General features: G+C 34.7%; 1 protein-coding gene across 1 annotated transcript; it reads left to right on the plus strand.

Moving 5' to 3' along the window:
- The first annotated feature begins 2,204 nt into the window (after positions 1-2,204).
- LOC121414997 (tyrosine-protein kinase receptor Tie-2-like) lies at positions 2,205-14,972 on the plus strand. The gene is made up of 11 exons (XM_041608036.1): positions 2,205-2,208; positions 2,944-3,252; positions 3,708-4,001; positions 4,941-5,084; positions 5,550-5,669; positions 8,439-8,576; positions 11,856-11,945; positions 12,413-12,709; positions 12,900-13,214; positions 13,963-14,036; positions 14,537-14,972. Exons 1-11 carry the CDS (start codon positions 2,205-2,207, stop codon positions 14,822-14,824), a joined length of 2,073 nt encoding a protein of 690 aa, XP_041463970.1. The 3' UTR covers positions 14,825-14,972.
- The last annotated feature ends 18 nt before the right edge of the window (positions 14,973-14,990 follow it).

The raw sequence follows: 14,990 nt of genomic DNA on the forward strand, positions 1-14,990 counted from the left end.
AGCTGTATCATGGTTTCGTGACGCATTATACCTTACAGTGACATGTATATATATATATATATATATATATATATGTATGTATATAATTATGCATGCTTTTATTGATAAGCTAAAAGGGAAAAAAATTACGTAATTCCTCGGCATAGAAAACCATATAGATTTTTCTATTAATATTGTCGTACTTCCTTGGTATAAAATGACAATGGAGTATACATATCGTATTGCATGATTGTAATTAGTGGATTATGTCAATTATTCTATTATATTACGACATTGTCATTGGTAAGATGGGAAATCTAGGGTCACTCATAAATCTCTCATCATAGAAACATAGAAGAGCTCTTAGAGCTCTTCTATGTTTCTATGATGAGAGATTCATATAAGAATAATAGACTATTATTCTTATATATTTTCAGATTGTTATAGACAATACCTTGACAAAGAAATCTATATAGTGCACACATAATCTGTGCATAATGCTAATTGTGCCAACGTCAACGATTAAATAAAACAAAGAAGAACAAAAATTCATAAATTATTTCCTCGTCATAGAAAACCACAGAAGGGCTGTATAATTTATGTTTCGGGGTGTTCTTGATATGCCTACATTATGCTAAGCTAATTACGCTTACACTGATTACGATGATTGCATTTACAAATAGTGCCATGAATGGATTCCTCGCCACAGGTACCCCTATAGAACGGTTCACCCTAGTACATGTAGAAGTATTCTTTGTGTTTTCAGTTTTTCTGGTTTAAGATATTGTATACATGTTGATTAGATGATTACACTAATTAAGGTAATCAATAAAATGTTCGAAGTTAGGTGGCGACCCAGCTAAATTTACTTCATTACCAATATGGCACATGAATCAACAACACCCCCCCCAAAAAAAAACAACAACAACACTAAAAACATGTAATTGTAGTGCTACTGGACTGATAAGTGCAATGTACGTAGCATTTCAAAATTTACCTTTCGTCCATTTACCAACACAAATAGTGACAGGCTCAAATAAGCCCAGTAAATCTATTTTTGATCCACTTTCGTTTTCTATCAATTTCATCAATACAAAAGGCTTGTCAAGAGAATTTCGACATATTTAGCAGTCTATAGTATGCATAATTAGCGGTTTAATCGTTTCGGATTGTAATTGTTTGTTTGGTTTCTTAAAGACGATAAGAATTTAACCAGCATAAACACTAATTAATGTAAAATGAAATGCCCCTGATCGCGGGGACTAAGTGGCCTATTGCAAGCCTTCCATCTTTAATTTCATTTCAAGTGTTACATTAGAAAAGAGCCCATCATCATTCTTTCGCGCAGTTAATGGCTTGTCGCTCGTTTTTAAGTAGTTTTCAAATCGGCCTTTCAAAACTACTTTCAAGCACATGCACTTTGATAGCTTCTTATTCTCATTCGAAGTACCATTACCAGGAGAATCGTAAATACAGTCTATTTATCGATATTTGTAACTACATGCATTACGAAATTAAAATTTTCTCCAAAAAAGATATGGAGACATGTATAATGTGGATCATAGTCTGGACTGCATTATTTTATGGAGATAAAGGTATGTACTTGAACTCTCTCTCTCTCTCTCAACAGTATAATTTCAAGAAAATAGTGGTGACACTGAAGACTGGTATTGTTAATGGCGTAATTTTTCGAATTCTTAATTAAATAAAAATGGAAGGGAGGTCCAACCTCTGTGAAACACTTATTTATACAAAGTTACTTTGCCAAATAGAGTCAGCATTATAAAGGCCAATAAAATATCCCAATTTAGGACATTTCATTTCCGATTCTCCAAAAACACAAGTTTTATTTTGAATTTCTCAACTATTCATCGTAACAACGAAAAATAGATCCACCCTAACAAAAAAAGGAATATGAATGGATAAATCAATAATCATGATAATGCTCATTGTTTACTTAATTCGACCATACAGAATGCGTATTGGAACTTGAAAAAAAGGAATTACCTGAAATTAACGAGCATTTGACAAGATATGAATTATTAAATTGAATTCTCCTTGAATAATTTAAAATAAATTTCCAGATAAATTGGCAAATCACTGCTGATCAAAAAGAAAAAAAGAACTGTCGATCTACTGGTGCTCAATGATATGGGAAACAGAGATGCCACGAAGAATAAAAGATGGGACATGCATTTTGTTAAAAAATGGCCTCTTGTTAAAAAATGTGTAAGTTTTACACGTCGCTTTTTTACCTTGAGGCCGTCGTCAACATCAAGCAGGTCGCTCATGACGACGGTCTCCTGCGTTCTGAAATTGAGTTAAATAATATTTTTCATATACTTTTTTTATATTCAGAAAGAGATTGTCAATGATACGTGTGTCTAAAATGTATATATATGTAAAATCTATGTAATAATTGATTAGTTGTATTATGTTGAACATGTTGAACGCAGAAATAAATTTCAAGCAAGCAAACAAACAAACAATTTTATCTTTTCTTTTTATATTGATTTTCGAGAACTCAACCGAGCAAATAAAAGCCATTAATGATCAAACAAAGTGTGGAGGTGAGGGCGATATAAATTCCCGTTCCATTTATATTTTTCAAAGCCATAGGAAGGGAGGGGTGAACCCAAAAATTCCAATAAAGTTAATTGTATTAATCTGTTCTTACCCTGTGGTGTGTTCAAGTTGAATATTATCTTTCTGGAACAAAATACTTCACTATAAATTTTCATACTTTTTTACACTTAATTAATCTATCGAGTTTAATTTTACCCACTTTGTAATTTTATTGAGGACACACTGAGAATATCGAAACATTACAGACAGAAAGAAGATTAACAAAGAGCAGAAAAAAGAAAGAGTAGAGAAAGGGAGGTATCTTTATAGAGAAAATACAGATAAGACCTTCTGGATTTGCTCCAAGTTCTCCATCTTGCAATCCTGTCCTCCCTGCAGCAGCAACGGCATCATGTCCAGTGACTACCCTGGCCCTTGGCTACACCAGCACAGAGAATGGGCCTGTCTTCGACTGCATCACCCCTTGTGAGGACGCCACCGTGACGTTTGGGCGTAACGTCATCACCGACAACAGTAGCGTCCACTCTGCAACTGACACTCCTCTTAGTTTCCGTCACCATGGCAACGGATACTATTCTGCATCTCTGAATACATCTTCACATCAATCTTACGGTGTAGTCTACTGCGCAGTGACATCACAAGATGAGCAAAGCTCAGTGGTACCTACGATCTTTGTCAGATCTGATGGTGATTATTTTTCTTCTCCCCTTCTTTGACCCCCTGTGGCCGAACATATGCGTTTATTAACAAAAGTCTTTAAAAAACGGATATGCGGATATATTTTGCATGTTGATGTGTCTTGATATGCATGTTAAATATCATGAATATTGTATTACATTATATATTTCTATTCAAACAATAAAGATAAAAAAGAAGTGAATATATATATACAATATCATATACAGTAATTGATTCATTTCAAATGAAATGAAATATATGATATATACACTCTAAAAAATGAAGTGCTAATTCAGCTCTTAAAGAGCGTGTATAGTGACTGCACTTCGGAGTGCTGATTTTTCTCGTTCAAATTTGAACTAGACAAATCAGCACTCCGAAGTGCAGTCACTATATACACGCTCTTTAAGAGCTGAATTAACACTTCATTTCTTAGAGTGTATACTACGATTAAATACTTGCAGCAAGGTTTATTCCAACAAACGGTAGATTTACCAAAACCGTCAACAAGGGTGATGTGAACGTGACCATATATTTCACGGAGATTACTCCGACTGAAGCAGTCAAGATCTGGAGGTTCCACCCATCATCGGATTCCTCACAGTCATCTCTTCTCATTACCTCACCTTCCAATGTATCTTCGACAGTCTACGCCATCCCAGGAGAGGTAGACGTCTCCCATGCTGGGGTCTATGAGCTTCACCTGGATGGCGAGAGGCACCTGTCTCGTGCAGGATTGATGAGACTCCTTGTTAGAGGTAAACCCGATGCTCATCAGACATTATTTTGGTAGTCTTTACCAACTCTTATGGATAAGTAAATAATTAAAATAACTGTTTTTTTTATCTATTAAATCTTGAAATTTTCATTAACTTTTACTTTACCGGATGATGATGATGATGCAAATTAAATACATTTATCATACTCGGTACACTTTTATTTCGCCAGATCCATCCGTCTTTCACACCTTAAATAAACCTTGTTAAAATACTGGATCGAGCTCCAAGATATTGTAATTATTACGATCTCGTCGGTCATGGGCATTAAGCACGAAGCACATCTTGATCTAAATAGCATAATCATCTTATAACATTATTTAGGTCGCCTAATTTTACTTGCAAAGCAAAATATGCAAAATTTTGGGGATTTTCTTATTGGAGAGAGCACAGAATCCCACAGTGTATACCACAGCATGTTCACAGTGTGGAACACAATATGAAATCACCTTCACACTGTTAAATTTGAGCATCAACAGTGTGAAGCACATATTCACAGTCGACCATGATTGTGAACAGTCACTATGTCGTGGTATCCACAGTGTAAAACGTCTTCACACTGTTGAATTTGAGCATCTTGACAGTGCGAATATTATTTTCATATTTTCAACACTGTGAACACACTTTGATCACACTGTGTGACATTGTCTTTTATTCCAGCAGGTTGTTTTTCAAAGTTGTGAAACGTTTTTGTTTTCGTTTTATTTGATTTAATTTCACAGTTTCAATCATTGTTATTATTACTCGTTAAAAATGGGGATGTCCTAAACACTAAATGCGTGTATGCATAAAAAATTGTTATACGCAAGTATTATGGTTTTGAAAAGAAAAAAAGAAAACAGAATAGAGGAATATGCCAGGTATGATTTACTTCAATATCTACAATTTCGAATTAAATATTTGCAATCCTTTGGTTTCCAGCTTGTCCTGCGGGTCGTTATAACGTCTCGAGTGGGTGTGTTCATACGTGTTCATCGTGCTATAATGGAGGAATATGTCACGACCTAACAGGAAAATGTATTTGTGCCATAGGATTTCGTGGAGATAACTGTCAAATTATTGCTGGTAAGGTGTGACTTATTATATATAAATCGACTGATTTATTGGTGTATTTTGGATTGTACGTTTGAAGGTTTATCATGCACATATTCCTCCTTTCGTGCCTTATAAGTTGCTTTCAGTGATTTATGCATTCAATGTTAAACTTATTGTTTGGCCAATGGTTGGATAAATTTACACTGTACTACTTTGTCCTGGAGGTACGAATTCTCGCAAAGGAGTCTCTTTTATCAGGCAGATCTATCTTATCTTCTTTTGATATGTCAACTTTAAATGCCAGTTTAGTTTCTGTTTAATTCTATTTACCCCGGAATATTGTTAAAAATCTTTTTTCAGGACTAAATTTTTTTACCACATATTTGACTTTATACTTGTTTGGTGTATTTTTCGTTCTTTAATACGGAAATACAATGAAAGTTATTGAAATTGATTAAGAAGTTACCATAGTTACTGTTATTTTTTACTGTATAGCTTGCAATGAAAAGGTTCATGGTAGTTGTGGATGGATTCATCATGGATTTCAATTCTGTACTCTTGATCCCTATGGATGTTCATGTTTACCAGGATACAAAGGATTGGACTGTTCAACAGGTAATAGAACCCCCGCCCAGCTATATGTGGGAGAGGTGGATCAGTTTAACGAATTCAAATTTCCTTAATCGTTGAGGTGCAGAATGATGCCGAGTGGTCTAAGGCGCCTGGCGGCACACCTAAAAGTTAATCAAAATATACACACCAAAAAAAGTATGTCCCCCTTGAACAAACATCAATAATTTCCGAACCAATTCGAGAGTTTTTGATATATTTTTACATAAGCGTGTAGGTAATTTTGTGAGCTACCATCTGAATAAATGTTATGGACGTATTTTACGTCATGCTTCAGTGAGCACTGTCAGAAGGCAAAAATGTCACTTTTCAAAAGTCATAAGCCAAATATCATGACTTTGATTCCATTTTATTGGAACTGATTCCACATTCTCATCATGAAAAATAGTCAGAAGGCTTGTAAAAGGTACTTTCTAAAAGACGATACAAATTTTTTGGCTAAATTTCACGGTTGAATAAACACAAGTCCAACTTTGCTATAATTGGATTTTTACACATTTTTATCAATAAAAATGATAGAATATGGTGACAGTTATTTTGGGGAAGAGTATTTTTGAAAACAAAAAATACGATTTTCAAATATCGTAGGCAAGTATTGTTTCATTTTGGTAATTGAAACTGATCTTTTATCAACTTTTTCGTTATGTTCATGACCAATTAACATGCTTCAATGATTCAAAGGCGTTTTAATAAACATTCACGCTTGAATGAACATGTGGAATGTGATGAGCTCTTTTTAACGTTATTGGAAAAAATGCAATTTGTAACTATGGATATCTGTCACAAACCTCCTTGCATGGTTTATTTTATTTGAATTTTATGAAAATCCCGATGTTTAATGCATCAGTGAGCACACAATATTCGAAAATTATGCAAATGAGAAGAAAGTTCAAGGCCTTGGCCCCGGCTTGGCCCCACTCTGTGCCGTATCGAATTGTTATTTTGGTGTGCGCGCCTTTTGGATAGTGTTACTCTGAAGCCATGTGCGAAGTTTCATGTTGGTAGAAGTAACAAAAACTGTCCATGAAACAAACCGTCATATCATTTTTGTTAAAATGTTGACTTCCTCTCTCATAGACTTGTGTACATTATGGGTGCATATGTTTAAGAATAAGTAACCCCTTATTCAAGATGGTGGAACTTTTTTTTACGGCTGTCTTTAGCAATGCCATTTGGCAGTAATGTTTATCAACCTATGAGCAGAATTCTGTGCAAAAATGAAATCGATTTGTTTATTTATGGATGAGTGAGCACGCATCAAAGTGGGAAAATTGGTATTTTCAATGTCACAGACTCATCTTAAAGAGTAATAAGGTGAATATTGGGGCAAATTGGTTTCAAATGTGACTTTAATTGCTGTTGTTTTTATCATCCATCATTTCTATCACCACATACTTTCCGAAATGGCGAACATTTTCATGGTTGAGCGAGCTCATTCGAAAACTTAGAATGGATATACTTTAGTACTGCACTTATGTGTTCCTTTCCGAGCAATTTCTCATGATCAGTTTTATTTATGGACAAATCCGTGGTGGATCCAGAATTTAGAAATGGGGGAGGGGCCTATGATCGGGGGAGCCACCAAAATTTTCAAATTTTAATATGACCTAACAAGTTTTAGAGGGTAGTATGAAAAACCCCTATGATGATATGTCACAATACAGGGGCAGCAGAACGGTTTTCAAAATGTGGGGGAGGGGCTGTGCCAAAAGTGAGGGGGGCTTTTTGTTTTTACAATCGTATGGTCATTTTTACATTTTTGTAGACGCTTTTGGAAAAAAGTGTGCCCCCCGCTTCCGTGGCCCCTGCAATATTGTGCTCACTCAACCATGAACATACGATATCAAAATTGTGTGTGGAGTGGCTAAATGATGGATAGGAAAACAGCATTAACACCATAAAATTCATCTAAAAACAACTTTTGCCCAACTTTGTATCTGTACAATCTGAAATATGACTCTTGTGACTTTCAAAAATTGTCATTTTTAATTCAATCTTTAATTACTCATGCATGACTTAACCGATAAATCTCTTTTTTCTCCAGGAGTTGCTTAATGAGTGTAAAAAAACACCTACGAAATATCATATCTCAAAATGATTCCATTCAAAGTTGCAGCAATTTCATTTAGGGGACTTACTTTTTTTTGTTGTGTATATATCAAATAAATGAAAATGTTCTGTTCATTATACTAAAAACAAAATGTGTGCGCGTGTATAAGTCAGTTGTTCTTAAGCTTTTATCAGGCTTGCTCTGAAATTCATGAAAGTGTTGATTATTCATCAAACATGCCATAATCAATTACATTTAAGTACAGTACAATATGAACATTGAAATGGTGTGTGAACAGAAGGTTTACAAACATTTGCATTTTTCAAGCTATACTTATTATGCTAATAGGAAGGATGTGAATCAATCGTTTCAAATTTACAATGCGATATTAAAGAATGTTGATGCATTCTTTCATTTGATTTTTTGTTTGCTGTCATCGTGGTTATTATATAAATATATATATATATATATATATATATATATATATATATATATATATATATATATATATATATATATATATATATATATATATATATATATATATATATATCGCGTGTGGGAGTAATATTAGGAGAAACAAGGTTGAAACTTTCATGCTTTAATCCAACAAAATTTACTGAAGTCCACATATTTATCAAGTGAATGACAATATATATATATATATATATGGATATTAATATATTCATTTATTTATTTATCAGAATGTGACCAGGGAGAGTTTGGTGCAAGTTGTGGACAGAAATGTCACTGTATGTCAGGGGAGTGTGATCCATTTAGTGGGATTTGTACCCGAGTATCGGACGAATGTGAACAGGGTTGGGCAGGTCTGAATTGTCAAGGTAAGCCCTATTTTTTAACCTAAATCATCAATCTTTATAGCTGTTCAGCAAAGTGCCATCTGGATAAATTACAAAAGCTTTAAAACCGCTGTGCTCGTCTGATACTAAATGAACATTATTTAACTCCTCGAATCACATTATTGTCCTCTTTAGGATGGCAATCCGTCGCAGATACAGCTCAGTATCAATTCAAAATATGGATGTACAAAATAATGTATTCAGGATATTGTGCGCCATCAAACAATAAATTTCTGAACTAAATATTCAACTAACTGTCCCCTTTACATTGAAAAACCTCGAACCGAATACTGTATAAAAAATAATTTTGTTATCAATGCTCTGCTATTTGAAATGCAATTTCCACTTCTCTCCGATTAATTAACACACTTTATTAATTACAAAAAATGCAAAGCGATTTCTTTCACACAGATATGTTTTAAAAATTTCTGTGAATTGTCTATTTTGTTATAAGTCTATAAGTGATTTTGATTATTTTTTCTGTATCAGTTTCTTTAAATTTCTTTCTCATTGATTATGTTCATTTTATTGACTGTTGGTATTATTGTTTTGTATTGTTTTTAAATTTCTGTTGATACAGGGCCCCTTGGTCGAGCAGTTTTTATAACTGAAAGGGCAACCCTGTTAAAATAAAACAAATATATATCATACAGGCCTATCCCATATTTATTTAGGAAATGTGTATCTGTGATTTTAAACAATCTACATGGACTAGGGTCTTATGTGTATCTGAAGTTAGTCAGGTTTAAAAAGCCTTGTAATAAATTTCATATGATTTTTTTTCTTCAAAACAATTTGAATGTTTAATCGGTAAATAAGGAGAAAGAAAGAAAAATATTCAAAGGGGATAGAAAAACAATTAATGTACCGAAATGATTTCTCAGGTCTCATTACTGCACATATACGTTCTTATCTTAGCATCGAAATTTCGTGGAAACCCGACTAGATAGGAATGGTTCTACCAATTACATGATTAAATTTCGGACATCCAAAAAGTTTACTTTGCTTTGATTTTTTTTTCACTGATTTGTACGGATTTCTCGTATATTGCGATATCGTGGCGTGAAAGGTGACAAAAAATGAAGGGGCCAGATATGGTGAATTGGGCAAAAATCATTAAACAAAAATGCGAGCGAGCGAAAATGTGAACATTTTAATGCAATAATCTAATTTCCTGATAGATTTCGACATGATATTCAGAAAATATTACCGTATATTCCCTTTTCACCTTCCCTTTCTTTCACTTTCCTTTTCTCTTTTTTTTTTTTGTAAAAATTTGTGGGGTACATAGGCCCCGAAGCCCCCCCCCCCCCTATACTCCACTGATGCGAATTAATGTCTACTCACCTTTATCTCAAGGACATTAAAATATTTTATGCAATGCTCAAAATTTCTTTCATTCTCAAATAATGTTTTTGTAAAGGAATAGTTGGCTTCTTCTTATTAAAGTAATGTAAACTGGTAGTAGTGTAAAAAAATCAACTAGGGCATAAAATGCTTTGCTCTTTAACGAAGATCCCAATCCATCATGTCTTGGAAACTCTACATCGTACAGAATTTTACCTTATTCCTCTATATTCAACTCCTACTATTCTTTGCAATGCATGTTCATGTAACGTGGAATCTGAAAAATTGAAATAAAACGAAATGAATTTTAATCAAGAGGACAAGGAAGCTTGTTGCATTTGATGTTGCATCATCTAAAAAAAGGGGGAAGTTGGTCATCCAGTATTTAAGCCATCATTTTCATTTTGTCATCCATTATCTTTGAACAAGTAACTCGACTGATTGACAGACAGTTACCATGATTACAGGAAAACACAAAAGAATACTGTACCAAGTTTACTAAAGTTTGCGGTCACCACGGTCAATAACTGGATTTCAAAATGCAAATAGCTTACTTTGGGATACACTTCCGTATGCAATTTTCTTTTCTTCAATGAAGCCTTGCTTTTATTTTCTCTTTCGCAATCATGAAATTAGTTAGTATATATTGTGTGTATAGCGTGTGGTAATTAAAAACGAGACGGATTATAAAATGCTGCATTTAAATATTTTGAGTAGTGTTACGATACTGCAACAAATAACAATTAGATTTTAAAATATAAGTTTAAATTTTCCTTTTTTATTACAGGAAATAATTATACATAAATAAAACAAATAATGATCTTACATAAATCTCTTGAAGTGTCCGATGTAAAATCCCGAAGTAATGATACTATATCCAAGTAATAATCCAAATGATAAAGTTGACTGGCGAAAATTCACAATGATGGCGATGATGAAACTGATGTTGAAGTCCGATGAATAATAAGAGTCACTGCAACGAGTTGAAATGTCCGTGAAGACGATGTTGATGATGATTAACAATCAATTTCAGTAATCCATGGGTTGAAGCGTGTTCATTGAACAGGTTGATGATGTTGATGATCTCGATGAGAACTGATAATTTCTCAAAATAACTGCAAACAGTTCATTGATGCATAAACTGCTCTGATCTGATCTGGTGAAGTGATCTCATATGATGTGATGGTGTGATCTAATATGATGTGATGATCATCTTGAAAAATCTGCAGCTTTATACTAATTACAAGTGTTCTAGATCATTCTCAAATTTCGACTAATCTACAAGCTTCTAGAATTGTCTTCCAAAAGAACTTTCTCCTTTCAGGAGCAGTCAAAATCCAGAACACTCTTGAATGACCTCATTGAAATCAACAGTGTAAACAAAATACCTAAGCCTATTCATTTCCACTACCAATACAATTCTATTGTTTGGCTTTTCCTTATTCAACAATAAAACTCCTTGGCCTTTAAATAGGCAAGGCCTGCATAATAAAAAGACATCCTGGAATGTTCTTTACAATTCTTGGCTATCCTTAAAGGGAAATAACTAATAGATAAATGTAATTGCTTTTAAAATTCTTTTACAATTATTCATACATGTAACAGTAGTAATGAATAAATCACGTCGCGACTGTAATCAACATATACCATGAGCTTTGTGTTATACATTGCGTTTTGTGTACAAAAATATGCTCAGGATAAGATGATAGTCGATTTTCCTCTTATTCAAATCCTTTCTAAGGTGTTTTCATATAAAGATTAACAACTTTTTAATATTTTTTTGTATTAATAGATATAAGGATGACAGAGGTATCATCCCCATAAGAATCAAAATTCAGAAATGCGCATAATTTATAAACTAATTAAAGCATGCATGACCGTTTACCATTCCTCATATTTAAATTTTCTTTCCAGAATGCCAAATCGGACGTTATGGACCAAATTGCATCTGTAAGTATCATGACTATACTACTCTTAAGAAAAAAAAAACAGTAAAAATTCAAGGTATTCAATTTTTACATGCATAGACAATTTTAATAATAGTTGATAACTGGATGTCGAAAATAGCCAAAATACTCTCCCCCAGATAGGTATTTTAGAATGCATACTCGATCTTGTCACCATTGATTCCACCGCTTTAAAATATCAAACCAAAAGTACTTTAAATATTTGGTTATTGCTCAAAACTAATTTAGGCCTAATCAATTGTTTTATTTTGTAAAAGGTTATTGTTGCCGTCTTCATGAAGCTTTTTAAGCTTTTTGTTAAAACACCTTCATCGTTATCGGATATCAATTACCTTCAGTCATTGCAATAGTCATAATTGTCAAATGTTCACCACTCATCTGATCACCCGAACACGATTCACTCAAACACACCGCACTTTCAAGTTACGACAAACACATGAAAAAAACGCAAGTCGAACCCCGAATTTATGTAACTTCTTCCGGGAACTTCTATCATTTCCAAAGCATTTACCTTGGCGTACGAAAAACCCAACAGGGGAGAGTCCTCCCGGTTCTCTTGTATCATCGAAAGGACTGTAAATCTAATCTCTACAGCACAACCAGTCTTCGAGCTCTACAGAAAACTCGGCAATCACTCATTCAACCAGATAAACATCACTCCTGATAAAAACGGTGCAAATAATCGCATTCAAGAAGCGAGATTTTTGGTTGATAATGTGGTCAGACAGGAAGTGTTTTACTGCACTCTCTTCGATGTCAGCCGCTACAGGACTGAGGATCTGTTGGCTGATGACCCTTTCAGTAAGTACCCTTTGAAGCCTTGTTGATTTACTCTCGAGCACTTTTTTCGGACCGTATCCTTAACAATATTTATTGCAATTTATGATCATATACATATTTTTTTATAATGTCCCGATTGGACCTCTCTTCTTCATAAAGTGCAGCGAAACATCCCCATTGACAGAATGTTTGTAATTCATTTTGACCAAAGTTCCACCCGAGATTCCGAGTCCGCCTATTGTGAGCAGATCGACCAATGACTCCGTTTACCTGGTATGGCACCCATGGAATGCTACAACGGATGTGGGTGATCCTCCTCTCATGGGGTATAGAGTCTTCTACAGGATGACCAGTTCCCTGTCACATGACTTTCAAGAACTGGTCAAGACTGAGCTCCCAGAACCATCCGCAACAGTGGCTGGTCTAACTCCTGATACGGACTATGTATTTGGTGTGGCAGCGGTGAGGCCTGGACCAGGTGGCCAAGGAACCAGACTGGATGTTCGAGGTAGAACGAAGTGTTTATGTAAGTTTTACAGTCTTCTTAGGCTGTCTAGTCAATTTACCAGATTTTTCCGGTGTTAGTTACTGATTTGCAATAAAAAGCAAGTATGATTATCGAGGTGATTTTTTAATTCTTATTTTACTTCCAAGATCACATTATAGTAGCATTCGTTGTCCTTCTTTTAAAATAAATGTATCCTAAGCACCGAATCAACAATTACAAAGCAACGATGCCTGTGAGCTGTAATCTTAGTATTATCGGCTGTCAAGCTACACGGGTCGTGTGGTCCAGTGGTTAGAGCATTGGACTCATAATCGCAAGGTTGTGAGTTCGAATCCCATCTCTGCCATTGTCTCCACTTTGATAAAAAGGCCCAAGAGTGATATCTGTCGTCTATTACGTCAGCCACTATGACTGATTAACCTAGACGTAAAATGTTTCCAGGGTAATTGGTTAAATACCTGCTTGGCGTTTACCAGCAAAATGCTGTCCTGTCGAGTTCCTACGGGAGTTACCACAAACAGAAACAGAACAGAATAATATCCAAGTCCTTTGGAAGCGCATAGAGACATTATTCATAATATTGTGATATGCGCTATATAAAAGAACTGTTTATCATTATTATTATTATTATTATTACAGTTATGCATGTTCTCAAAGCAGCACTTACTTTTGATGTTTTAATTCGTCCTGAAAACATTTTGTCAATGGAGTCATTTTTGAGACTTTACATACCTGTTTTGATTTTATTTTTCCTTTACCAATATAGCTCCTTCTGGAATACCAATGTCGTTTTCTATTTCTCCATCCAAACTTCCAGGAACCATTCTACTCACGTGGCAGGTAGGTAGTATATAAAAGGTTGGACTAAAACAACGGAACATAAATTGAATCACCCGAGAGAGAGAGTTGGCCAACCTGATTTCATTGGTTACAAATATAGAGCATAATGCTTGTTAGGCAAGGCTAGTACAAAAGAAATTGTGCCATGTTGGTAACCCATTTAAACCGGGTCGGCCGAACTATCTCTATACATGGCTCTGGAATAACCCAGCGCCGATCACTTAGCAGTCATTTTTGAGACGGGTGTTGTGTGGATTGGCACTGGGTTATGGAATTTGTGAATATCCTTCGACGTTGGCTTAGATAAGAAACTTCCCTCCAACAACGGCCGAATTTTACTACGTCGGGTAATGACGAGGGCTTATCATTTTAATCATTTCATATCCTATGAATTATAGAACTGTAGTTGGCAATATTCTCCCAATAAAGCGACAAACAACGTATTTTTTCAGCAGCATTTATTCTTCCTTTGTTCTATCTCTGCAAAATGTTATTTCAAGAATCCGCCATCTGCCAACGCCAATTGTCGAAGCGGGTACACAGGTGTAAGGATCTACTGGGAAGCCGTTAGATCTGCGTCAACTCATGCTGGATACACAGACGCTCACATTGGCGCGTCTGACGGTTACTCCTTGACTGTACTGGATGTCAATACGAGGTATGTGCTCTTTGCTTCTATGATGAACCGAGATGGGGAAGGTCCAAGGAGTCAACAATTAGAGTCTTTAGTTGCTAAAAAGGGTGAGCACTCTATTTTTATTAAAAAAATATTACAAATTTTAATCTAATTTTGGAAATGATACACAAGTGATACTGTGAATAATGAGCATGCTATGAAGGTAATACGTTTATCCGCATTTTCACTCAACGTGTAACGATTATGCTCCTCATTAATTTTTGTACAATATATCAAACCGCTGATGACGTGTCTAATAGTTGCCAAAGAAAGTTAAA

Source organism: Lytechinus variegatus, chromosome 5 (assembly GCF_018143015.1).
Source record: "Lytechinus variegatus isolate NC3 chromosome 5, Lvar_3.0, whole genome shotgun sequence".
NCBI classification, from domain to species: Eukaryota; Metazoa; Echinodermata; class Echinoidea; order Temnopleuroida; family Toxopneustidae; genus Lytechinus; species Lytechinus variegatus.

Coding starts and splice junctions, on each gene's coding strand:
- LOC121414997 (XM_041608036.1), top strand. Junction 11,946..12,412: donor AAAAACAGTAAAAATTCAAG/GTATTCAATTTT, acceptor TCATTTCCAAAG/CATTTACCTTGGCGTACGAA. Junction 14,037..14,536: donor CCATTCTACTCACGTGGCAG/GTAGGTAGTATA, acceptor TGTTATTTCAAG/AATCCGCCATCTGCCAACGC.